Genomic DNA, 27,934 nt, shown 5'->3' on the forward strand with positions numbered 1-27,934 from the left:
AGTCATTCTTAACCGAATCCAGGTAAATTATCCTCAGTCTGCCACGACTCCTCCTACCCTCTACTGCTGAATCCATGAGTCTCTTGGGTAACCTTGCTTCTCCCATGCGTGTAACATGACCCCACCATCTAAGCCTGTTCGCTCTGACTGCTACATCTATAGAGTTCATTCCCATTGTGGAGACCCTCCTGACATTGTTCCCATCTACTAGTACCTGCAATCATCCTAGCTACTTTCATATCCGTAACCTCAACCTTGTTGATAAGATAACCTGAATCCACCCAGCTTTCGCTTCCATACAACAAAGTTGGTTGAAAGATTGAACGGTGCACCGATAACTTAGTCTTGGTACTGACTTCCTTCTTGCAGAAGAGAGTAGATCATAGCTGAGCGCTCACTGCATTAGCTTTGCTACACCTTGCTTCCAGTTCTTTCACTATGTTGCCATCCTGTGAGAATATGCATCCTAAGTACTTGAAACCGTCCACTTGTTCTAACTTTGTTCCTCCTATTTGGCACTCAATCCGTTTATATTTCTTTCCCACTGACATTACTTTCGTTTTGGAGATGCTAATCTTCATACCATAGTCCTTACATTTCTGATCTAACTCTGACATATTACTTTCCAAACTTTCAATCGAATCTGCCATCACAACTAAGTCATCCGCATATGCAAGACTGCTTATTTTGTGTTCACATATCTTAATCTCACCCAGCCAGTCTATTGTTTTCAACATATGATCCATAAATAATATGAACGACAGTGGAGACAGGTTGCAGCCTTGTCTTACCCCTGAAACTACTCTGAACCATGAACTCAATTTACCGTCAACTCTAACTGCTGCCTGAGTATCCATGTAAAGACCTTTAATTGCTTGCAAAAGTTTGCCTCCTATTCCATAATCTTGTAGAACAGACAATAACTTCCTCCTAGGAACCCGGTCATATGCCTTTTCTAGATCTATAAAGCATAGATACAATTCCCTGTTCCACTCATAACACTTCTCCATTATTTGCCGTAAGCTAAAGATCTGGTCCTGACAATCTCTAAGAGGCCTAAACCCACACTGATTTTCATCCAATTGGTCCTCAACTAATACTCGCGCTTTCCTTTCAACAATACCTGAGAAGATTTTACCCACAACGCTGATTAAAGAGATACCTCTGTAGTTGTTACAATCTTTTCTGTTTCCATGTTTAAAGATTGGTGTGATTACTGCTTTTGTCCAGTTTGATGGAACCTGACCCGACTCCCAGGCCATTTCAATTATCCTGTGTAGCCATTTAAGACCTGACATTCCACTGTATTTGATGAGTTCCGACTTAATTTCATCCACCCCAGCCGCTTTATTGCACTGCAGTCTATTGACAATTTTCTCCACTTCCTCAAATGTGATCCTATTTCCATCATCATTCCTATCCCATTCTACCTCGAAATCTGAAACATTACTGATCGCATTTTCACCTACATTCAGCAACTCTTCAAAATATTCCCTCCATCTGCCCAAGGCATCCACAGGATTCACCATCAGTTTTCCTGACCTGTCCAAAATACTTGTCATTTCCTTCTTACCTCCCTTTTGAAGACTGCTAATTACACTCCAGAATGGTTTTCCAGCAGCTTGACCCATAGTCTCCAACCTGTTACCAAAGTCTTCCCACGATTTCTTCTTGGATGCTGCAATTATCTGTTTGCTTTGTTTCTTTCTTCAACATAACTTTCTCTGTCTACCTGGGTTCTGGTATGTAGCCATTTTTGATACGCCTTCTTTTTCCTTTTACAGGCTGCCTTGACTGTATCATTCCACCACGCTGTTTGCTTCATCCTACTTTTACACACTACTGTTCCAAGACATTCTTTAGCCACTTCTAGTACTGTGTCCCTGTACCTTGTCCATTCCTTTTCCAATGACTGTAATTGACTACATTCAACTAACTGGTACCTTTCTGAGATCGCTGTTATGTACTTGTGCCTGATTTCCTTATCCTGGAGTTTCTCCACTCTTATCCTCCTGCATATGGACCTGACCTCCTGCACTTTTGGCCTCACAATCCCAATTTCACTACAGATTAAATAATGATCAGTGTCATCAAAGAATCCCTGAATACACGTGTGTCCCTCACAGTCTTCCTGAATTCCTGATCTGTTATTATATAGTCAATGACAGATCTGGTTCCCCTGCCTTCCCAAGTATACCGGTGAATGTTCTTATGTTTAAAAAAGGAGTTTGTGATTACTAAGCCCATACTGGCACAGAAATCCAAGAGTTGTTTCCCGTTCCTGTTGGCGTCCATATCCTCTCCAAATTTACCCATAACCTTTTCATACCCTTCTGTTCGATTTCCAATCCTGGCGTTAAAATCACCCATGAGCAGAACACTGTCCTTGTCCTTTACTCTAACAACTACATCACTGTGTGCCTCATAAGAACTATCCATCTTATCTTGATCTGTCCCTTCACAATGCGAATATACTGACACAATCCTAATTTTCTTGCTAGACACTGTCAAATCTATCCACATCAGTCGTTCGTTTACATACCTTATTGCAACTACGCTGGGTTCCATTTGTTTCCTGATGTAAAGCCCTACACCCCATTGTGCTATTCCTGCTTTGACTCCTGACAGGTAGACCTTGTATTCTCCCACTTCCTCTTCTTTCTCACCCCTTACCCGAATGTCACTAGCATCTAAAACGTCCAGCCCCATCTTACTTGCAGCCTCTGCCAGCTCTACCTTCTTCCCAGAGTAGCCCCCATTGATATCAATACCATTTGTTTGCCAAGTCGTATCTTAGGAGTACCTGGTTTGTCAGTTAGAGGTGGGACTCCGTCACCTCCAAAGGTCCGAGGCATTTTGCTCTGATTGTTGCCAGCATCATATTTAAAGTACCAGGGAAGCAGGTTGCTAGCCTTACTTGCCCCGAGTCCCATTGGGTTTTACCCCTAACGGCTGGGGACTAACCGGTGGATTTGGTAGTCTTTGCCGTATGAGCACAAAGGTGACCACGACTCAGAATATGTCCGAGATGCCCAGCCTTATTCCAAAGTAACTGGTATCCCGACTGTCGGGACCACTTACTTGGCCACTCATACGTTGCCCGTGGTTCATGAACTAGGACATGACTACAGGAACCCACACCATGAACCACATTCTTCTGTAGCACCAAATTTCGAAAGCTTCTATTCTCTTCTTGTCCAAACTATTTATCGTCCATGTTTCACTTCCATACATGGCTACACTCCATACAAACACTTTCAGAAATGACTTCCTGACACTTAAATCTATACTCGATGTTAACAAATTTCTCTTCTTCAGAAACACTTTCCTTGCCATTGCCAGTCTACATTTTATATCCTGTCTACTTCGACCATCGTTAGTTATTTTGCTCTCCAAATAGCAAAACTCCTTTACTACTTTAAGTGTCTCATTTCCTAATCTAATTCCCTCAGCATCACCCGAATTAATTCGACTACATTCCATTACCCTCGTTTTGCTTTTGTTGATGTCCATCTTATATCCTCCTTTCAAGACACTGTCCATTCCATTCAACTGCTCTTCCAAGTCCTTTGCTGTCTCTGACAGAATTACAATTTCATTGGCGAACCTCAAAGTTTTTATTTCTTCTCCATGGTTTTTAATACCTACTCCGAACTTTTCTTTTGTTTCCTTTACTGCTTGCTCAATATACAGATTGAATAACATCGGGGAGAGGCTACAACCCTGTCTTACTCCCTTCCCAACCACTGCTTCCCTTTCATGTCCCTCGACTCTTATAACTGCCATCTGGTTTCTGTACAAATTGTAAATAGCCTTTCGTTCCCTGTATTTTACCCCTGCCACATTCAGAATTTGAAAGAGAGTATTCCAGTCAACATTGTCAAAAGCTTTCTCTAAGCCTACAATTGCAAGAAACGTAGGTTTGCCTTTCCTTAATCTTTCTTCTAAGATAAGTCGTAAGGTCAGTATTGCCTCACATGTTCCAGTATTTCCACGGAATCCAAACTTATCTTCCCCGAGGTCGGCTTCCACTAGTTTTTCCATTCGTCAGTAAAGAATTCGTGTTAGTATTTTGCAGCTGCGGCTTATTAAACTGATTGTTCAGTAATTTTCACATCTGTCAACACCTGCTTTCTTTGGGATTGGAATTATTATATTCTTCTTGAAGTCTCAGGGTATTTCGCCTGTTTCATACATCTTGCTCACTAGATGGTAGAGTTTTGTCAGGACTGGCTCTCCCAAGGCCGTCAGTAGTTCCAATGGAATGTTGTCTACTCCGGGGGCCTTGTTTCGACTCAGGTCTTTCAGTGCTCTGTCAAACGCTTCATGCAGTATCGTATCTTCCATTTCATCTTCATATACATCCTCTTCCATTTCCATAATATTGTCCTCAAGTACATAGCCCTTGTATAGACCCTCTATATACTCCTTCCACCTTTCTGCTTTCCCTTCTTTGCTTAGAACTGGGTTTCCATCTGAGCTCTTGATGTTCATACAAGTGGTTCTCTTATCTCCAAAGGTCTGTTTAATTTTCCTGTAGGCAGTATCTATCTTACCCCTAGTGAGATAAGCCTCTACATCCTTACATTTGTCCTCTAGCCATCCCTGCTTAGCCATTTTGCACTTCCTGTCGATCTCATTTTTGAGACGTTTGTATTCCTTTTTGCCTGCTTCATTTACTACATTTTTATATTTTCTCCTTTCATCAGTTAAAGTCAATATTTCTTCTGTTACCCAAGGATTTCTACTAGCCCTTGTCTTTTTACCTACTTGATCCTCTGCTGCCTTCACTACTTCATCCCTCAAAGCTACTGTATTTCTTTCCCCCATTCCTGTCAATTGTTCCCTTATGCTCTCCCTGAAACTCTGTACAACCTCTGGTTCTTTCAGTTTATCCAGGTCCCATCTCCTTAAATGTCCACCTTTTTACAGTTTCTTCAGTTTTAGTCTACAGGTCATAACCAATAGATTGTGGTCAGAGTCCACATCTGCCCCTGGAAATGTCTTACAATTTAAAACCTGGTTCCTAAATCTCTGTCTTACGATTATATAATCTATCTGATACCTATTAGTATCTCCAGGGTTCTTCCATGTATACAACCTTCTTTCATGATTCTTAAACCAAGTGTTAGCTATAATTAAGTTGTGCTCTGTGCAAAATTCTACCAGGCGGCTTCCTCTTTCATTTCTTAGCCCCAATCCATATTCACCTACTAAGTTTCCTTCTCTCCCTTTTCCTACACTCGAATTCCAGTCACCCATGACTATTAAATTTTCTCTCCCTTCACTATCTGAATAATTTCTTTTATTTCATCATACATTTCATCAATTTCTTCATCATCTGCAGTGCTAGGTGGCATATAAACTTGTACTACTGTGGTAGGTGTGGGCTTCGTATCTCTCTTGGCCACAATAATGCGTTCACTATGCTGTTTGTAGTAGCTTACCCACATTCCTATTTTCCTATTCATTATTAAACCTACTCCTGCATTACCCCTATTTGATTTTGTGTTTATAACCCTGTAGTCACCTGACCTGAAGCCTTGTTCCTCCTGCCACCGAACTTCACTAATTCCCACTATATCTAACTTTAACCTATCCATTTCCCTTCTTAAATTTTTTAACCTACCTGCCTGATTAAGGGATCTGACATTCCATGCTCCGATCTGTAGAACGCCAGTTTTCTTTCTCCTGATAACGACATCCTCTTGAGTAGTCCCCGCCCGGAGATCCGAATGGGGGACTATTTTACCTCCGGAATATTTTACCCTAGAGGACGCCGTCATCATTTAATCGTACAGTAAAGCTGCATGCCCTCGGGAAAAATTACGGCCGTAGTTTCCCCTTGCTTTCAGCCGTTCGCAGTACCAGCACAGCAAGGCCGTTGTGGTTATTGTTACAAGGCCAGATCAGTCAATCATCCAGACTGTTGCCCTTGCAACTACTGGAAAGGCTGCTGCCCCTCTTCAGGAACCACACGTTTGTCTGGCCTCTCAACAGATACCCCTCCATTGTGGTTGTACCTACGGCACGGCTATCTGTATCGCTGAGGCACGCAAGCCTCCCCACCAACGGCAAGGTTCATGGTTCATAATCAAAAATAACTGCATACCCCAGTCAGAATTAGAAAACATCAAACAACAAGTACAACAGATACTGGAACAAAATAATGTGCAATCAGAAGAAGAAGAAGAAAATACAGTAATGGACTCAAACATCCCAGAGCAAACAAACAAAGAACAACACGCATCAATTAAACAATCAGAGGAAAACAAAATCTTAAGACAGCCACCAGAACAAGCACAAATAGAACACGAAGTGACACACATGTTAGATATAGAAGAAAAATTTCAGCTGACATATATAGAATACAAAGACACAAATACAGACATTAGACCATTCTTGCATAGACCACCAAATAACCCTCAAGTCAGAACAACAATAACAACTATCAACACAATCATACACAACAAAATAAATGAAAATACAACTATGGAAGAGTTACAATTACTGATTTATATAGGAGCACTCACTACACTAAATATACACACTAGGCAGAGATCAGAACCAACCAACACACAGAAGAAACCCACAAAACCAGCATGGCAACACAGGCTACAGATCAGAATAGAAAAACTGAGAAAAGACATCGGACAGCTAACACAATTTATAAGAAATCAAATATCTGACAAAAAACAAAAAAGGTTAGGTAAAATCTCACAACAAGAAACAATAGAGCAATTAGATGAAAAGAAGCAGAAATTACAAGCATTGGCCAAACAACTTAGAAGATACAAAAAAAAGTGAAAATAGAAGGAAACAAAACCAAACATTCAACACAAACCAAAAGAAATTTTACCAGACAATAGATATCACACACATTAAAATAGACAATCCACCAAACGTAACAGACATGGAACACTTCTGGAGCAACATATGGTCAAACCCAGTACAGCATAACAGACATGCATGGTGGATACAAGCAGAAACACACATACAAGATGATACCACAAATGCCTGAAGTGATAATTTTGCAACATGAAGTCACCCGAGCAATTAATTCTACGCACAATTGGAAAGCCCCTGGAAAAGATAAAATAGCAAATTTCTGGCTAAAGAAGTTCACCTCAACACATTCACATCTAACTAAATTATTTAACAGTTACATTGCAGACCTATACACAGTCCCTGATACACTTACACAAGGAATAACTTACCTGAAACTTAAAGATCAAGCAGACACAGCAAACCCAGCTAAATATCGCCCCATAACATGCCTACCAACCTTATACAAAATATTAACTTCAGTCATTACCCAGAAATTAATGACACATACAGCACAGAACAAAATTATAAGTGGAGAACAAAAAGGCTGCTGCAAAGGAGCACGAGGCTGTAAAGAGCAACTGATAATAGATGCAGAGGTGACATATCAAGCTAAAACCAAACAAAGGTCGCTACACTACACATACATTGATTACCAAAAAGCTTTTCATAGTGTACCCCCACTCATGGTTACTACAAATATTGGAAATATACAAAGTAGATCCTAAATTGATACAGTTCCTAAACATAGTAATGAAAAATTGGAAAACCACACTTAATATCCAAACAAATTCAAATAATATCACATCACAGCCAATACAGATTTTGCTTATCTACCAGCAGTAAGAATGTGAGTAGCTGCAGTGAAGATTTTTTTATGGACTATCATCCCCCAGCCAGTGCCACAAAAACTGTAAATATAGAAGCATCTAATTCTTTGCCTATCCTTCTCAAAAACAGAACTTTAATTATGCACCTAAATGTACAATCAATCAAAAACAAAATAGATGAAATTGATGTGTTCCTAAGTTCAAACCCAAGTCATGTTTTCTGTGTAAATGAACACTGGCTCACACCAGCTGAAATTGCCCTGTATGCCCCAGAAGGATTTGAATTAAGCAAGCTCATATTGTAGAACCAAAAGTAGTCATGGAGGAGTCGCTATTTTTATAAAGAGAAACTCTAACATTGAATATGTAGCACAAAAAGTCGATCATTTTTGCAAAGAGCAACTTTTTGAAATTGCTGCATTATTGCTTCCCAAACTTAAATTAGTGATCATCTCTATTTATCACACTCCTAGCTCTGATATTCATCAGTTTATTGACTAAATGGAGACTTTAAATAAGTACCTGCTGGTAAAATACAGACACCACAAGATAGCATACATTGGCGACATTAATATAGACATACAACTAAAAACACCAACTGTCACCCACTTTCAAAACATGTTAAGGTCTAACAACTTGTACTGTATGAATAACAAGCCAACCAGATTAGATGCCTGCCTAGATAACATAATCTCCAATTTGACAAAAGATGAGTGTCAGTACGGAGGGATAAATCCAGTTCTATCTGACCATGACAGCCTATGGCTAATGGTCAACTGTGAAAACTATACTCAGCAACCTGAACACATTAAGAGAATCACATTATTGTATCCTGACAACATTACAAAGTTAAGGCAAAAATTATCAGAAGTTGTGTGGGACAGAGTATATAATTGTAATAACAACAATTATGCTTTTAACTTATTCATGAACATATTAGCAAGCTTAGTTCAAAACTGTTGCCCACAAATAATCAAAAAGATGAAAATAGATGGTGCACCAAATAGAAAAAAGAAGCACAACTGGTTCACTCCTAAACTGCATGACCTGAGAAAAACACTTATTGCCCTACATAAAATGGCTAAAACTGGTAACCTAGAATCAAAGCAGAGGTATAAAGAAGCCAGGAAGAATTATAGAACTGAAATACAGACAGCAAAGCAGAGAGCCAATGATGCTTTCATTGAAAACTCCAGCAACAAATGCAAAGCAGCATGGCAGGTAATAAACAAAATAGCAGGGAAGCATAAAAACAGACAAGAAATTCCAATAGTGCCAGAAAAATTAATGAATTTTTTGTTAACAGTACTAAGTTCGAAGCTACTGCTACCTCTGCACCAGATGATGCAACTTCTGAAAGTTTTACATACAACATTCCTGACCTAAATAACTTACTCTTTAAATGGAAACAGGTGACCTGCCAAACTGTATACAAAGTCGTCACAAACCTACATGGCTCATACAGTGAAGATCTCTATGGCATCTCCAACACCATCTTGAAACAAATAATTGACATTATTGTTGCCCCTCTTACCTTTCTGATCAATAGTACTTTTACAGCTGGAAAATTTCCTGAGGTCCTGAAGGCTACTATTGTTATCCCAATCTATAAAAAAGGAGAAAAAAACAAACCTGAAAGTTACCATCCAATATCCCTCGTACCTATATTATCCAAGATAATAGATTGCTGCATTAAAACACAACTTTGCAACTACTTTGCTGAACAAAATCTTTTTTCCTCCTCGCTCTTTGGTTTTAGGCCAGGATTGTCTACAATAAATGCAGTAGAAACTCTTGTGACAGACATACTTGATGGCTTCGAGAACAATTCCATCACTTGTGCTGTACTACTAGATCTGAGTAAAGCATTTGATACTGTATCCCATGAAATACTAATAAATAAACTAGAGTGCTATGGTGTCAAAAATAACGAACTGGCATTAATCAGATCATACCTGACAAACAGAACTCAGGTAGTTATAGTAAATAGCCAGCAATCAAATGCCCTACCAGTTGTAAGAGGCGTGCCACAAGGCTCAGTGCTTGGACCTTTTCTCTTCCTGGTATACATGAATGAGTTTCCTACTTTCATGCTTCACAAGTCAATAATATATGCTGACGACGACAACCCTAATTACCTCAGATAACAAATTGGAGGAAGTGAAGAAACAAACAAAAGTAATGCTTGAAAAGTCTGCCATATGGCTCCACAGTAACAAGCTGATACTCAACAGTAGCAAGACTGAAACTATGTATTTCTTCTTGCACAATCTACAAGAAAAATTAAATGAGTCTGACTCTGTAAGACTTCTAGGAATCCACCTGGACCCGAAATTAACATGGAACACCCACACGGAACTGTTATGTACCAGACTATCTAGAGTAGTCTTTTTGTTAAGGAAACTAAAAACATTAGTTAACAGAAAACAACTTTTATCTTCTTATTATGCCTTCTTTGAATCTCACTTACAGTACGGAATAAAATTATGGGGCAACTCAACTGGTGCTCGGACAGTGTCCATGTGGCAGAAGAAAGCAATTAGGGCAATTACAGGTATTAAAAGCCAAGAATCATGTCGAAAGCACTTTAAGGAACTTAACATCTTAACATTACCTTCTCTGTATATAAAAATGTGTCTTCTTTCCATAAAAAAAAAAAAAAAAACAAATACATACCTTACCTTCCAGAACAGATGTTCATTCACATGATACCAGATATAAAAACAATCTTGATGTAGACTTTACTAGGCTATCTAAGGTCCAAAGTAGCTTTAAGTGAACAGGATTAAAATTATATAACAAGTTACCACAATCACTGAAAGACCTACAAGGTGATTCCTTCAATAAGCAGCTGCACAAATTGTTAGCTGATAAGTGTATCTATGATGTAAAGGAATTAGAATGTAGTAGAGAGTGAGAGTAACTATGATGTAAAGGAAATTAGAATGTAGTAAAGAGTTAACTATGATGTTAAGGAATTATAATGTAGAGAATAACTCTTTATCCTCATGTAATGTAATCTGAATGTACATCGTTTCCCAATTTTAGATTCACTATCAAATGTAATGTCAAAACTGTCTATTTCAACAAATGTTGGCTAATGACAAGTAATAAATAAATAAATAAATAAAAGTGTGGAATATACCAAGGAGACTCATTAAGTCCTTTCTGGTTCTGCCTTGCTCTGAACCCACTATCCAACATGCTAAATAATACAAATTATGGATACAATATTACTGGAACATACCAACACAAAATCACACATTTGCTATATATGGATGATCTAAAACTACTGGCACCAACAAATCAACAACTCAACCAATAACTAAAGATAACAGAAGTATTGAGCAATGATATAAATATGGCTTTTGGAACAGACAAATGTAAGAAAAATAGCATAGTCAAGGAAAAACACACTAAACAAGAAGATTACATATTGGATAACCACAGCGACTGCATAGAAGCGATGGAAAAAACAGATGCCTATAAATATCTAGGATACAGACAAAAAATATTAAAGAAGAACTAAAAGAAAAATATAGACAAAAACTAAGACAAAAGCTATAAATACTTATGCTATACCAATATTGACCTATTCATTTGGAGTAGTGAAATGGAGTAACACAGAACTAGAAGCACTCAATACACTTACACGATCACAATGCCACAAATATAGAATACATCACATACATTCAGCAACAGAAAGATTCACGTTAAGCAGAAAGGAAGGAGGAAGGGGCTTTATCGACATAAAAAACCTACATTATGTACAGGTAGACAATTTAATAAAAGTCTTTATAGAATGAGCAGAAACTAGCAAAATACACAAAGCAATCACTCGTATAAATACATCAGCTACACCATTGCAATTCCATTACCACTTCTACAACCCTTTAGATCACATAACATCAACAGGTACAAAGAAAGTAAATTGGAAAAAGAAAACACTACATGGCAAGCACCCGATCATCTAACACAGCCATACATTGATCAAGACGCATGCAACACATGGCTAAGAAAAGGCAAAATATACAGTGAGACAGAAGGATTCATGATTGCAATACAGGATCAAACAATAAACACCAGATATTACAGCAAGCATATTATTAAAGATCCCAATACGGCAACCGATAAATGCAGACTTTTCAAACAACAAATAGAAACAGTAGATCACATCACAAGCGGATGTACAATACCAGCAAATACAGATTACCCCAGAAGACATGACAATGTAGCAAAAATAATACATCATCAACTTGCCATACAACATAAACTAATAAAACAACATGTTCCCACACACAAGTATGCACCACAAAATGTACTGGAGAATGATGAATACAAAGTATACTGGAACAGAGCCATTATAACAGATAAAACAACACCACATAACAAACCTGACATCATACTCACCAATAAAAAGAAGAAATTAACACAACTAATCGAAATATCCATACCCAATACAACAAATATACAGAAGAAAACAGGAGAAAAAATTGAAAAATACATCCAACTGGCTGAGGAAGTCAAGGACATGTGGCATCAGGATAAGGTTGACATTATACCAATTATACTATCAACTACAGGAGTCATACTACACAATATCCACCAGTACATCAACGCAATACAGCTACATCCAAACGTATATATACAACTACAGAAATCTGTAATCATTGATACATGTTCAATTACCCGAAAGTTCCTAAATGCAATGTAATATATATCGTACAGTTAAAAGGAAGTCACGCTTGATCAAGGTCCGCGTCACTTTCCATTTTTAACCAGACATAACGTCTGAGAAAGGAAAGAAATAATAATAATATTTAATAATAATAATAATAGCATTATCCCATTTCAAAATTGTTAAAGGATCTACCCATGTAGTCACATGGCATATATGTATCAAATTCTTAAGCACAAATCTATTACAAAACAGAATTGTATAGTTGTATGAACCTGCAAATATAGTGTATATTTCCTTACAGACTAGGGATCACTAAGCATCCATATTCAAAATTCTTGTCTTCTATACTAAAAGTCAAAAGGACCTGAGATTTTACCAATATTCTTTGCTTGCCTGTAGCTGCTCTTATCTTTACACCTACAATGAGCGTTTCCACAAAATTCTTACTATACTTGATCTTGTCCCTAAACAAACAGTTGCCTTCCAATTGATCAATCTTAACTTTAATGTAAAGACACGCAAAATCTGAATCATCCTCCCTGTTGTCAGACACTTCATGCAAACTTTCAGTTTCATCAAATGCTACATCCACGCGGTCTTCACCAGGTTTGATGAACTTTACGGGTATCATGACATTAGTTTAATTACACAACTTGTCAGGTAAAGATTGAACACAATTAATAGATTCCATGGCACAACTAATGTCACTTGTTTATCAAAACTAGACATGATTGTCTTAATAGGAATTCCGCGATCGTTCATTAAATAAAATATGGCATTTCAGTCGTTGATCGCTATTCTTTATTTTCAATTACCGGTTTCGGGCTAGCTGCCCATCTTCAGATCGTATATTGCAGTTACAGAGTAACTTGTCCATACAGAAGATCTGAAGATGGGCAGCTAGCCCAAAACCGGTAATTGAAAATGAAGAATAGCAATCGAAGACTGAAATGCCATATTTTATTTAACGTCACGTGTTACAGATGGAACACAAAATGCATTACAGTTTTTCTTGAAAAATGAATTTCTGTTAAGTTCATTTACTATTTCATAAATGAACCCAGAAATAAATGTAGTAAACAGTACTAAATTGTGTAAATAGTAATAGAAATTTTAAGTGTGCCAAATAATTCATAATTTCAAATGTTTGTAAAAAAAATGATTTTAACTTTACATTGAGAGCTAGTACTTATCGATTGTAACATTGAAAATAAAGTAATTCCTTTTCAAAATTTTAGCTTAAAGTATAACATATTGTGTATAAAATTATATGGAAGTTTTCAGAAAAGCAGCTGAGATAATATTGACCTGTCCAAAATTCAAAAAAATAATAGTGATATTGACAACTGCTATTGAGGAAAAGTAATGCTAGAATTATTAAATTTTGCTTTATGAATGGCTCCTGTGCTCCAATGGAACATGAACGGGCTCAGAACAAGTGGAAGAGCCAAAGCTGTTGGAGATCCCTGTGTGTGTGTGTGTGTGTGTGTGTGTGTGTGTGTGTGTGTGTGTGTGTGTGTGTGTGTGTGTGTGTCTACAGGAAAACACATTTTAAACATACTGATGTGCCTGTGCTTGGGTGATCAGCCTCCATTGAACAGATGACCTCAGTCAGGACAGGACTAAAGGTGGGTTGTCTGTCTTTGTTAATGACACTTACCACTCCGCTTCTGTTCTTCTTGGAAAAGCTATTCAGGCAGTTGCTATCACAGTACACGTTTCATTTGAAGTTATACTGTGTAATGTGTATCTGCCATCTAATGAAGTTTCAAATACAGAGGCTCTTTCTGACCTGATTTCACAACCATTCTTGGTTGTAGGAGATTTTAATGCGCATAATGTGCTGTGAGGGTGTGGCAGGGGTTGAATTCTTGAAATCTTCCTTGTGTCAGAAGAATTTTGCCTTCTTATTTCTGTTAATAGCACACATCAGCCTGCTATGGGGTCATTCTCCACCACAGCCCATATAGATGCTGCTCAGTGGGCTGCTCAGCTTGATGACTTGCATTCGACTGACCACATCCCTGTCTTGTTACACCTCTCAGATAGAGCTTATCCTGAAAGAAATCCACCACAGTGGATGCTTAGCAGAGCAGACTGGATGCTACAGAAACAGCTAACTATTTTTGAACACCAATACAGCATCCAAGACTGAGTGCATCACATTACCAGCATATTCCACCATGCCACTGATGCACTTATCACAAAGTCCTCAGGACAGTTTCAGAGGCAACACATCCCATGGTGGAACATCAAGTGTGTCTCCTTAATTAGGGCTAGACAGATGGCTTTGCAATACTTCAAATGCCACCCATCTGCTATCAACCTTGCAGCCTTTTCATTTACAAGGGAAAAAGCATTAAGGACAGTCAAAAAGAGCAAGAAGAGGCTATGAAGAGCATTTCTGGGCTTAATAAATCATTCCACTAGTTCTTCGAAGGTATGGGACACCATAAAGAGGATATTTGCTGAATGTGTGTGAGCACCTATAAATACTATACTGAAGCTAGGATGTCTCCAGTCTGTATCTGGAAACAGCACAGACAATGACAGAGTACTTCAGTTTGATCACTGCCATCAAAAACCAGGATCTAGCTTTCTGCCACTTTCAGGAATTAATGGAGAGGAGTGGTTGGAATTTCCATTCCAACAAAATCGAGGACTACAACTGTCCCTTTCCTATGCGAAAACTTTAGTGTGCGTTGTCTCAGAACAAGGAGTTTGCACCAGGTTCAAGTCCCCTACAGCATATTACAGTACCCAACACAGGATTAAAAGTATATTTTTAATAAATTCAGTTAACTAGTTATAATCCTGAATCATGGAAGAAGACAATTTTACTACCCCTTCTGAAACCAGGAAAGGATCTCACATTGCCCAATAGTTACATAAGTGTGACCCTCACAAGCTGTGTAGGAAAGATACTAGAACACATGGTGTCCCTCAGTGATCTGTTTTAAGTGTGAGTCTGTTTGCTATTGCCATAAATGATATTATGTCAATGGTTAAGTCTTCCATCTGATGTTCATTGTTTGTGGATGACTTTGCCATATTCTGCTCCTCATTCAACACTGCAGTTAGATCTCATCAGCAGCAGTTAATGATAAGGTACTTGGAGGAGTGAGCAGATAGCACAGGTTTTAAATTTTTCTCAGAGAAATGTGACTTTAACTGAAATATATTGAGTTTGAGATACAGACCATCAAACATTTTAAATAGCTTCTTTTTTTTATCCTTTTGAAACCCTCGTACGTGGACTAAATTTCAGTCAAACATAAACTGAATATTGTGGTTTCAGAATATATGAATATTTAAGAATTACTGACTAATTTGGATTTCAGTTAAGTCATTGTTTTGGAGAATGAGTTAGCTGTTCTTGTTGCCCTCTTAATCTGCCTATTCTTAAAATGAGGGGTAGTGTTCTCGATTTTAAAAGTTTGGTAAAGTTTCTTTGTCTCACATTTGATTGAAAACTGACATGGTTACCATATCTGAAGAATAAAAGGCTACAGGTCTAAAACCATTTAATTATTTTGAAATGCGTCAGCCAAGGATGATGGGAAGCAGACCAAACATGTCTGCTCCAGTTTTACGAGGTGTTTGTGCGAGGAGCATACAGAACCAATCTGATTCTCAGCCTCTTTTGTTGAGGCTGGTGAGCCACTGTTCATCTTCCGGTGGCAGAATGCTTCTGATGCACCATATATGTGGCCTACTATCAACCCCACAGCCACCAGCATTCCATACCATTGTTTGCCCTCTAATTGACCGACTATTCAGAAACAGACCATGAGCAATGATGCCATTTGGGATTCGTGTGCGGCAGGATCTAGCAGCTCTTAACGTGGACCATGTTTCTGTACTACAGAGTTGGAGTTGTTCATTTCCTTGGTTAATAAAGATTCCCAGAGTTCTTTTTGATATGTCAGCATACAAAAGGAATTATACCCCAGGCTATGTTTTTAAATCAATGTTTTACAGAATTTTATCTGGCCACTGTGAGTGTATTATGGTTTGCACTGTTGGGTCTAAGACAGGGAATTCCACTGTCTGTGTTGTGTCATTTCCAAAGTATGTTCTCAAGACTTGCTTGCCTCATGCAATCACTGTGTATGACAATTTTATACATGCTTTTTTGTGGTGTGGGGGATTGTAGCAGATCCAGTGTTATCATGCTACCAAATTCCTCAACTGCGACAACTCCCTAAGTGCCCTTCAGGCTATTTGTCACACATACCCAGCAAAAAAGTATATGCAGTTGATCAGTGTTATACTTTTTCACTTACAGAGGTGGTAGAAGGGGAGGTATCATTTTGCTGATTACCAGGGCAAGATGGAATTCAGGGTAATGAAGCAGCAGATGTAGCAGCTAAGAATACGTATGTGAAAATACAATTTCTGAGCATGCTGCCCATGTCTGTGCAGTTACTTCACCTGAGGCATAGGATCCTGCGTCTGTGGTAGGAGTAGTAGTAGTTAGGGTTGGGGAACAACATGCTGCGGTCAGTGAAACAAACATCATGTCTGTGGTGTTCCTCTTTCTGGCCACTGCAGTGAGAGGACGTACAGTTAACAGTCCTCCAGATAGAGCAATGTCCTCTGATGTATGGATTTCTCCTCCAGCGGGAGGCAGAATACGCTAGCTTTTGGCTTGTGGTGTGTAGGTGTCTGTACATCACATTTTAACAGTGTGGGCTGTATATCAAACTATAAGTGCTGCATCCAGCTTACCAGCAGACCTGCCATCTATTTTAGGAGATGATGAATTGAATGTTGTTGGTGTTTGATGTCTAAACTTCACAGTAGTTTATTATATAATATGATTGGATAGGTAAAGAAATGTAGTCACCAAGTGGTGGCAGGAGAAGATACACACAAAAAGGTTTAACTTATGCAAGCTTTTGGAGCCCGAGTCTCCTCCTTCCGGCATAATAGTTGAAGGGGAAGGAAGAAGGGTGAAGGGAAAGAACTGGAGAAGTTTAGGAAAAGGGATACAGTTCAGAAAAGTCACTCAGAATCCCAGATCGTGGGAGTCTTACCAGATGGGATGAGAAGGAAAGCCTGATTGTTGGGGACTGTACCAGATGAGATTTGAAAACCTGAGAGCTTAAAGGTGGAAGACAGGGTAATACACAAGACGGAGATTACTGCTAAAACATTGTGCGTGAGTTCATAAGAGTGAAAAGGAAAGTGCATTTATGTGACAGCGGTGGGAGAGGGGATGGCTAAAAATAGACGGGTCAGAGAATGAAAGATGCGGAAAGCTAAAATGGAGTGAAGAAAGGAGTAGTGACTGTGAATAAATGCTGAGACCGGAGGAATTAACGTAAATTAAGGCCATGTGGGTGGTGAGAACCAAGAATATGTTGTAACACTAGTTCCCACCTGTGGAATTTGGAGAAACTTGTGTCTGGGGGAAGAATCCAGATAGTGTGTGTGTGGTGAGATGGGCACCGGGGTCACGACTGTCATGTTTTAGAGCATACTCTGCAACAGTATATTGGTATGGCCAGTACACATCCTCTGTCTACGCCCTTTCATCCTAACTCATACCTGTATGATAGTCATGCTGATTTAAAGGGCTGAACAGTGTTTACATTACAGCTGGTTTGTGATGTGTCGTTTCACAGGTGGTTCTCCCTTTGATAGGATATGTTTCGCCAGTTATAGAGCTGGTATGGGTGGTGGTAGGAGGGTGCATAGGTCAAGTCTTGCAGTGGGGATGGTCACAGTTGTAGGAGCCATAGGGTACTGTGATGGGTGTAGAAAGAGCATAGGGCACCCCCCAAACTTATATCTGCCTTAGATGATTAACACCGACAACCCATAGTACAAAGACTTCCTCCTGTATTAAAGATACCAACCATTTCCCAGATCATCTGAAATCCGTCCCTGTTCATTTCCCTCCATGAGCCTTTCTTGTCACCATTGATGCCATTGCCCTCTGTACCAACATCCCCCACATTCATGGTCTGTCTGCTGCTAAACATGTCCTCAGTCAGCGCTCACTGATTCCAAACCTAAGACATCCTTCCTGTTCACCATAATCAACTTTATACTTGCCAACAATTACTTCATCTTTGAGGGGCAGACATACAAATGGTCAGGGGTATGGCTGTGGGAACCAGGATGCAGCAACTCCAACAACTCCCTAAGTGCCCTTCAGGCTATTTGTCACACGTACCCAGCAAAAAAGTATATGCAGTTGATCAGTGATATACTTTTTCACTAACAGAGGCAGTAGAAGGAGGTATCATTCTGCTGATTACCAGGGCAAGATGGAATTCAGGGTAATGAAGCAGCAGATGTAGCAGCTAAGTTGCTTCTACCTCTGTGACCATCTCCACTGCAAGCCTTGCCCTATGCATCCTCCTACCACCACCTATACCAGCCCTATAGCTGTCAAAACATATACCATCGAAGGGAGAACCACATGTGAAATGACACGTCATATAGCAGCTGTGCCAAACTTTTCATGGGTTGCTTGGAGGGGGCTTTCTTGGGATCGATAAGCTTTCAGCCCCTAGTTTGCTTTAGATACATTGGTGACATCTTTGCCATATGGATTCATGGTGAGGTTGACCTGTTAAAATTCCAGGAATCTCTAAATACATTCTCCCTATTAAATTTCACATGGTCCTATTCCAAATTCCATGCCACTTTTGTTGGTGTTGACCTTATCCTCACAGAAGGCCAGCTACACACTTCAGTCAACATTAAACCTACTAACAAACAACAGTACTTACATTTTGACAGTTGCCATCCTTTCCATGTCAAACATGGCATTTGAGACAAACTTATTTGTTCAGATGCAGACTCTTTACAGCAATACGCCACCATTTTCACCTCAGCCTTCACTGAACATAATTACCCCACCAGCCCAGTTCAAAAGCACATTTCCCAGGCCATCACATCCAATCCTGGTACTGCTGATCCCTTCAAAAAGAACTTCGGGAACACTTCTTGACACTCAGTATTATCATGCTCTTGCATGTATTAATCAGCTACTTCAACAAGGCCGTGACTTCCTAAAATTATGCCTAAAATGAGATCCTGTGCGTCTTGAGATTTTGCCCATCACACCTAGAATAGCTTTACGTCACCCTGCCAATCTCCGCAGTATCCTTGTCAGACCCCATGATCCTTCTGTATCCATCTCCCTACTCAGTTGCTCCTACCCCTGTGACCATCCCCACTGCAAGCCTTGCCCTATGCACCCTCCTACCACCACCTATACCAGCCCTATAGCTGTCAAAACAAATACCATCAAAGGGAGAGCCACCTGTGAAATGACATGTCATATAGCAGCTGTTATGTAAACACTGTTAAGCCTTTTACATCGACATGACTACCACCCAGGTATCAGTCAGGATGAATGGACATAGGCAGAGGGTGTATACCGGCAATACAAATATCATGCTGTAGAACATGCTGCACAACATGACAGTCATGACCTCGGTGCCTGTTTCACTGCACACACCATCTGGATTCTTTCCCCAGACACCTGTTTCTCTTAACTCTGCAGATGGGATCTAGCACTACAACATGCCCTTGGTTCTTGCTATACACCTGGCCTTAATTTACATTAATTCCTTCGGTCTCAGCATTTCTTCACAGTAACAAGTCCTTTCTTCACTCTATTTTAGTATTCTGCATCTTTCATTGTCTGACCTGTCTAGTTTTCGTTGTCCCCCCTCCCACCTCCATTACATACAATGCTCTTAGCTTTTCATTCTTATTAACTCATGTAAGATGTTTTAGCAATAATCTCTGTCTTGGGAAGTACCCTGTCTTCCATCTTTAAGATCTCAGGTTTTCAAATCTCATCTGGTGCTGTTCCCAACAATCAGTCTTTCCTTTTCATCCTGTCTGGTAAGTCTCCTCTGACCCAGGGTTCTGGGTGACTTTTCTGAAATGTATCCCTTTTCCTAAACCTCTCAAGTCCTTTTCCTTCTCTCCTCTTCTGCCAGAAGAGGGAGCCACTGGCTCTGAAAGCTTGCGTAAGTTAAACATTTTTGTGCATATGTTCTCCTGCTGCTGCTTGGTGAGTATTTTTTTTTTTTTTACCTATTCATTCACATTATATTGTCAAAAATTGATTATTTCAGTAGTTTATTAGGTAGACAGTTTTAATGTTTTTCTAAGGAGATTGCTTCACCTTGTATTTTCCCATTTATTAACTGGGCATAGTTCCCTGTTACATTATGTTAGCTTCTGTGTTGTTACTGTCTGTATATTTTAATCATAAACTGACTTTGGTCTGCTACCTGAAAGTGTGACTATGAGGCAAGAGAGAGTGTAACAGTGTGGCTGAGTATTACATTTTATAATTTATCTTTTGGTGCATACTTTTCACTGCATACACCTTATTTGTCTCTAATTAGTAGGGTAAGGGAGCTGGTGATCTCACTGTTCCTTTCTCAGGGCCATACAACACTTTGCATTTCTCCTCTACACATTTCTCCTCTACACATTTCTCCTCTACATATTCCTGCTTTGCCAGTTTACACTTTCTGCCATTGTAACTTTTTTAGGTGTCTGTTTTCAGTTGCCACATTTTTTATATTTACCTGTTTATCTATTAAATTCAGTGTATCTTCTGGGCCTCATCTTTTTGCATGTTTGATTATCTGTTGCCTTCACTGTTTCATCCCTCAAACCTACCCATATGTCATCTATTCTATTCTTTTCCCTGGTTTCAGCTAATTTTTGCCTAATGCCCCCCTTTAAAATGCCCACTCTTCTGGCTCTTTCAGCTTACTAAAGTTCCTCTCTTTCTTTTGATTCCTTACATTTCTGCGATTTTTCTTAAGTCTGGATTAAATTGTGATCTGTGCAAAATTAGAACTTCTGTCTTCCCTTCACCAGCTGAAGAAATGCAAGATTAGTCAGTCAGTCAACATTATTGATTTCCACACTTTTACATGCCTGTGCTACAACATAAATTTATTATATATATAATTTCATTTGAACCTGCTTTTTTGTGTGGTAATCTTGAAGTAAATGATATGTTCAGTGAGTAATGAAAGTACATGTCTTTCAGAGGGCCTGCTGGAGTTCGAGCTCAAGCCATGGATACTTCAGGGCAGCTTGTTGATGACTTTGTCTTTGACACTGGAGCAATAGGGGAGTTTGGTGAACGTATTCTCCATTGCCGGAATGCTCCTTCACCTGGAGCTACATCAAGTCTAGCCATTGCCATGATGATAGCAGACAAAGCCAAAGCTGTTTTTGATCTGTGATGACCACTGGGCGGCATTTCCTTTAGTACAGTCTTTTTAAGCCTGCACAAATGGTTATTTGTTAATATTATTGTATGCAAATATTTTTATATTCATATGTTGAAGACTACAATATTTATTCATCTGACTGTGTTACATTTGTTGCAATTGTGCTGTTGATTGGTTAAGCATTATTGACGAGTATGTACTTGGTACTTACAGTGCCCCTCTCATGAACTTATTTGTTGACTGCTTTATGTTTTACATATTGAGACATATGCATTTAATCACATGTTTATTCAAAGTATTTTGATATTAAAAATTTGTTATTGAGTGTTATGTTATCCTACAGCGCTAATAACTAGATAGTATAGACAGTAATTATACTAAAGCAAATATCCTTGTTTAAAATTTGTAGTTATGCATTTTTGGATGAATGTTATTCATGTTGCCGTGGGTCCCAGGCACTGTGTCAGATAGAGTCACTGAAACTTCAAAAAATTTTGATTGAATACTCCCTCAACTTCATTAGCTGATGCTGCTGACAGTTGATGCAGTCCTTGAGATGGGTGCAAAGTATCATGATAAATCAAAGTTTGCAGGTGCCAATCTACAGCCCCTAGTGCTGGCACTTGGATACAGCACATGATTAAATTTGGCCATTGGATAGACCATCAAATTTTAATATGCACATGGTCACCTCCTTATTCCTCCTGTTACATCACACTCTGTATTTGATACAATCGTAGAATACTCAGCGCATATCCCATGCCTTGCCATTGTATTATTCCTTTCTCTAACTTAAATTATCAGTTGCAAAAATGCAAACACTTTCTCTGCCCTAACTACATGTGGTGTCAACAGTGCTTTATTTTTTATCATTGATCCCAGTCCCAAATAGTGTAAGATTTCAAGAATACTGTGTCATATGAGGCCCATGCTGTCCTTTGCAGAACCCAGGAAAGGTCACACATGTGAAAGGATGAAAAGCACATTTACCTCCATATTTTTCAAGGATACTACCAATACTGGATAAAATAGTGCTGCTGTAGGGAAAGGATTAGTCTCTTCAAATCATTTGTTTGTTAAAGGTGATCTCCATATTTCACTCGCTCAGCTTGAGTTGCTTACATGATCAGGATTCAGGGTATCTGTTGTGACAAAAAATTGTCCATAAGCAACTGATCTCTACTTATAAATGTTATTGATGTGAAATGGCTCAGGTTCTGTGTATGAGTATCATCAATACTTTGTTGAAATGAGATTGATGATGAGAGCTTGTTGCCTGAAGAAGCAAACAAGTGTATGTGCAGTTTGAATAAATGCCATAATTGAAGCATTCATCTTGTTTTCCACACTTAGGGGATAAAAGTTGTGGGATAGTGATATAAATACAGATGGTGGTAGTATTGTGTACACAAGGTAAAAAAGGGTAGTGCATTGGTGGAGCTGTCATTTGTACTCAGGTGATTCATGCGAAAAGGTTTGAATTTTGATTATGGCCGCACAGTGGAAATTAAAAGACTCTGAATGCGGAATGGTAATTGGAGCTCAATGAATGGGACATGGCATTTTGGAGATTGTTAGGAAATTAAATATTCCGTGACCCACACTCTCAAGTGTGTGCTGAGAATACCACGTTGCAGGTGTTACCTCCCTCCATGGTCAACACTGTGGTCAACAGCTTTCACTTAATGACCAAGATCAGTGGCGTTTGCATAGTGTTGCCAGGGCTAACAGAGAATCACCACTCTGTGAAATGACTACAGAAATAAATGTGGGACATATGACAAATGTATCCACTACACAGTGTGGCAATATTTGGCATTAATAAGCTGTGGCAGATGATGACCAACGCAAGTACTTTTGCTGAGAGCACAACATTGCCTGCAGTGCCTGTCCTGGGCTTGTGACTATATTGGTTGGCCTGTAGATGACTGGAAAACCATGGTGTGGTCAGACGAGTCCAAATTTCAGTTGGCAAGAGCTGATGGTAGCGTCGTGGACGTCGGGTTCCCAGACAACAATGGGATTTTTATGGATGACAGTGCATCACATCATTAGGTCACAACTGGTCGCGATTGCTTTGAAGAACATTCTGGGCAATTCAAGCAAATGGTTTGGCCACACAGACCATCCAGTATGAATTCCATTGAAGATTTATGGGACTCAATTGAGAGGACAGTTTATGCACAAAATCGTGCAACTGTTTCGCAATTATGGACAAATATAGAGGCAGAATGGCTCAATATTTCTGCAGGGGACTTCCAGTGACTTGTTGAGTCCATGCCACATCTAGTTGGTACACTACAGTGGACAGGTGGCGGTCTGGCACAGTATTAGGCTGTATCCCATGACTCATCACCTCAATGTAAGTAAAAATGCATCCAGAAAGGCCTTAGTTGCACATAAAGGTCTACTATGCTAGGAAAACTTCTACACCACACAATTTTCCCTCTGATACTTACGTATTCAGAGGTACCATGGAACTTGTAAATAGATGCATTCGCAATTTCTGCTGATTGTTGGAATATTGTGGAAGCAAGACAACTTCAAAGCTATGTACGGTTCATTTTTTTCCTTTCGATATGAGTAACTAACTGCAAATTAAATGTATTGTTGGTTAATGTGGTAACGGGAATGGTCTCCAACTATCTTGTCATATACCATTCAAATATAGATGCAGAGTACATAAATTAATAAAAGAAAGAAACACCCATTACACTTATTTCTCTGCTACCAAACATGCTTTTCTTTTATTCATATTTTACTCGATGCATTTTGGGAAATGATTCCCATTTTCAAGTGGTTTTTCTCTTTGTACTATGCCATCTTTAAGTAAAAATGGCATAGCACAAAGAGAGAAAACACTTCAAAATGGAAATCATTTTCCAAAACAGTGTCATGTAAAATATGAATAAAAGAAAACCATGACTATTAGAGGAAAAGTTATTTATAAACAGACCCATTATTTTCACAGTTACAGGCTTTCACAAAACCATTTATAATGGACAAAATCAGACAGTCATTTCATATGCAAAAAGGACCAGCCCCTATTTAAACAAATATGTTCTAACAGACTGTCTGTATCATATGTGGTAACAATATGTTGATAATAATAATAATAATAATTTTACTCAACATCAGATGATGCATTGATTATTTTTCTGAATTTATCAGTTCATACCATTTATTACCTGGTCTTTGTCATTCACCATCCATGGCTGGACAGACTGTGTCAAAGTTACAATCAAGGGATTTACAATATAATGAATTACAGAATAACTTCTAAACTTTATACAGGTAATGTATATAGATATGTCATCTTCACTGTGTCTATTCGCTTTCTTCACAGTCAAAGAATTCTTGGTCCAAGTATAGTGGGCATTGTTTTACGCCTTCAGCAATTTGTTTATTGAAGTTGTCCAGCAGCAGGGTCTGCAATTCAACAGGTAGTTTGTTGAACATCCTCACAGCTATCACCAGAAAACTGTCTCTTGTTTTGGACAGTCGGCAGATTGGTAAATTTATGTCTTCTTTGCTGTGAGTGTTATGTTTATTGATTTGTTATGCCTCTTGCTGTAGGTGTCTAGGTTTTCCCTTATGTGGATGAGACATAATAATACATAGTGGCTATAAACAGTCATTATTCCCGATGTTCTGAATAACAGTCTGCAGTGTCCCTGGCTGCTGCTCGATGTAATAACTTTTATTGCCTTCTTTTGCAACAGCAGCATGTCCTTGCAGCTTGCCGAATGACCCCATAGCTGTAATCCATACAAAATGTGGCTATGGAACAAAGCATAGTAGACAATCATCAGAAACTGGTCTGTAATCACTTTTTTTAATCTTTAGGAGGTATATTAAACAAGAGAATTTCTTGCATACATTCTAACAAATACATATGTCTATTTACTTTTTTTTAAATTTTTGCAACGAACAGTGACATGGCAAGACAGGTTTATCCGTAATTTAGTTATAGGTGAGCCTTGATTTGAAGGTAGAGAGCATTTCATGTAAGAAACTAAGAATTATTTGAGATTTGTTATTTAAGAAATGACTGAACAAAGCTGGGTGATAAGGTGTTTATATTAAATGAATCTAAACACACATTATGAAGCTTATGTAAAATTGCCTTTATTCTGCACAAAACAAAGATACTCACTAGATGAGCAGTGTGGATTGGCAATCAATATTCTTTTTGGTCTTGTTTTAAATTTCATGGTGGCGAGTGATGTGACTCAACTTGTTAAAGTATTGGCAAGCCTCAGTCCCACATACAGTGTGTTTCTTCGATAAAATGCAGTTCTGTGGCTTATGAGATGAAAGTAGACCAGAAGTGTTAGTCTTGCATATCTCTTGGTTTGTATTCTGACCAGCTGTGTGTGATGTATATTGTCACGAAAGTATTTGAAACAAGCAAGGTGAAACAGAAAAGTGCGACACAAAAATTGTGTGTGTACCTAGTATGTCATTTTAGGAAGATCCGGAAAAAAAAAAGGTTACTCAGATTCTTGCCACTGGCAGAAGCATGCAGTAAAAGGAATAATTTCTGTGAAGTGTGGAACTGTGTATCATTTTAGCACTTCAAATTAGAAGATATGGATTTGTTCATGATATATCAGTGGCGGCTCGCTCACAAACAAAGTGAAAAATACTGTAAGGGCGATGTAATTGTTATGCTTTTAAGTAAAATGTGCATGTTAAGCTGTAGATTTGATGAACTAGAGAAGAAATGCAGTTAATGTGGGAAACATTTCTGCATTGAAGTGTCTATAAATGCTCGATTTTGAGACAGCTTAAATTGTAGAAGTAGTACCAGTTGTGAGAACCTACATACAGGTGTAAATGCTACAACTGTGGAAAAACGTGAAGAATTTTGCACAAATTTGTAAACACAAGTAAGAACCTTCTCAATAATGTAAACTACAGAAACAGCTGTGTATTCTGGCAGCTATTGATCCAGTCTTGCACGATTCTTGCGTAATGAGTTCAATGTGAATCCATGTGGCAGTGTTAAACCTGGGGCACCCATGCGTGAAGTTATCAAAAACATTGAGGAGGACAGTTTATTGTGTTGATTGGGGGTGGAAACAATGATTATAGTAACGAACTGGTGACTGCAGTCTGTAACCTAAGGCAAGTTCTTCATTCTTCAAGAAAGGACATCGTAATTGTAACGAGGATACATACAGACACATTCTCATTCCTACTTCCTATGTAAAGTTTGAAATTAAAAAGGCAAACAGATGGTCCCATATGATCTGCAAATTGTACTCAAATGCCCATTTTATTAGTGTGGACATTATGCAAAAGTATATGAATAGTAGAATGCATCTGAACAAAGTTCCAAGAGACTACTCAGTGGAAAAATCACTGAAACATTAGAAAAACTCACCCTGCAAGGTAATAATCTGTAAAAACCAGCCTTCCAGTGGTGTATCCTGAAACAGCAGAGCAGCTGTCAGCATTAGTGAACTACCATTCTGAAAGCAGTGGTATACAAAATACAACCCCCAGCTGACAACAGAAACAAAAACAGGTAAAAGCAGTAGGTGTACTTCCAATAGTGAAGCCAACAGGAGCAGCATCAGTTCCAGTCTCAACAAACAACTGAGCAGCCATCAATATCAGAAATACCAGACCAGGCATGAGCAGTAACTACAAAAGCTACATATTCACCATCACCTACAGCAATACCAACAAAAGGATAGAAGACCTTCGCTTTAGCAGAAATAGGGTCAAACAATGCAAAAAATAATGGTGCAGGCAAAAAATAATGCTGCATGTTAGTTCGAATTTTTTTTAGTAGCAGGCAGAAGGAAAGGGGATCACAAGACAAGTAATATGTGTAAAAATAATACTTTAAGTGACATAATTAATAATTTACATGCTGATGCAATGGTGACACCTCTGTGTTACAAAATACTACACAAGAAAACTTCAGGTAAAGAAACATTCAATTTGAAGTTTATCGACCAGAACTTTAGAAGTCTACAAAATAAGCACAATGATTAGGAGACCATAGCATGTTTTAATAAATCTGATGTATTAGTGATCACTGAGCACTGGTGTCCTGAAGAAAAAATTCTCACTATGCACCCATTAACAATGAATCTTTGCTCATGTTTCATCTGGGAGATCAAGCTTGGTGGTGGTGTTTCAGTATTTGCAGAAAGTTGGTGTAATTGCTGTGCTATAAATGTAAGTGTTGTGTCATTGAACTGCCTGTTATAAACTATAGGTGGGAAAGATAATATATTATAATTGTGGGTATTGTATATACAGACCTCCATGTGCAAGTACAGATATTTTTCTAACTAATCTCTATCAACTACTTGTAAAGATAGATAAATACTGTCTTTACCTCACCAATG

The 27,934-nt window shown here is 38.7% G+C and overlaps 1 protein-coding gene across 1 annotated transcript in view; it reads left to right on the forward strand.

Moving 5' to 3' along the window:
• The window catches only part of LOC126091926 (L-2-hydroxyglutarate dehydrogenase, mitochondrial), a 101,673-nt gene extending 79,777 nt beyond the window's left edge, over positions 1-21,896 (forward strand). The window contains exon 7 of the mRNA XM_049907248.1: positions 21,380-21,896. Within this exon, the coding sequence (XP_049763205.1) occupies positions 21,380-21,578 (199 nt within the window). The 3' untranslated portion in view covers positions 21,579-21,896. The remainder of the gene's footprint in view (positions 1-21,379) is intronic.
• The last annotated feature ends 6,038 nt before the right edge of the window (positions 21,897-27,934 follow it).

The sequence above is a fragment of the Schistocerca cancellata genome, chromosome 7 (assembly GCF_023864275.1).
Source record: "Schistocerca cancellata isolate TAMUIC-IGC-003103 chromosome 7, iqSchCanc2.1, whole genome shotgun sequence".
NCBI classification, from domain to species: domain Eukaryota; kingdom Metazoa; phylum Arthropoda; class Insecta; order Orthoptera; family Acrididae; genus Schistocerca; species Schistocerca cancellata.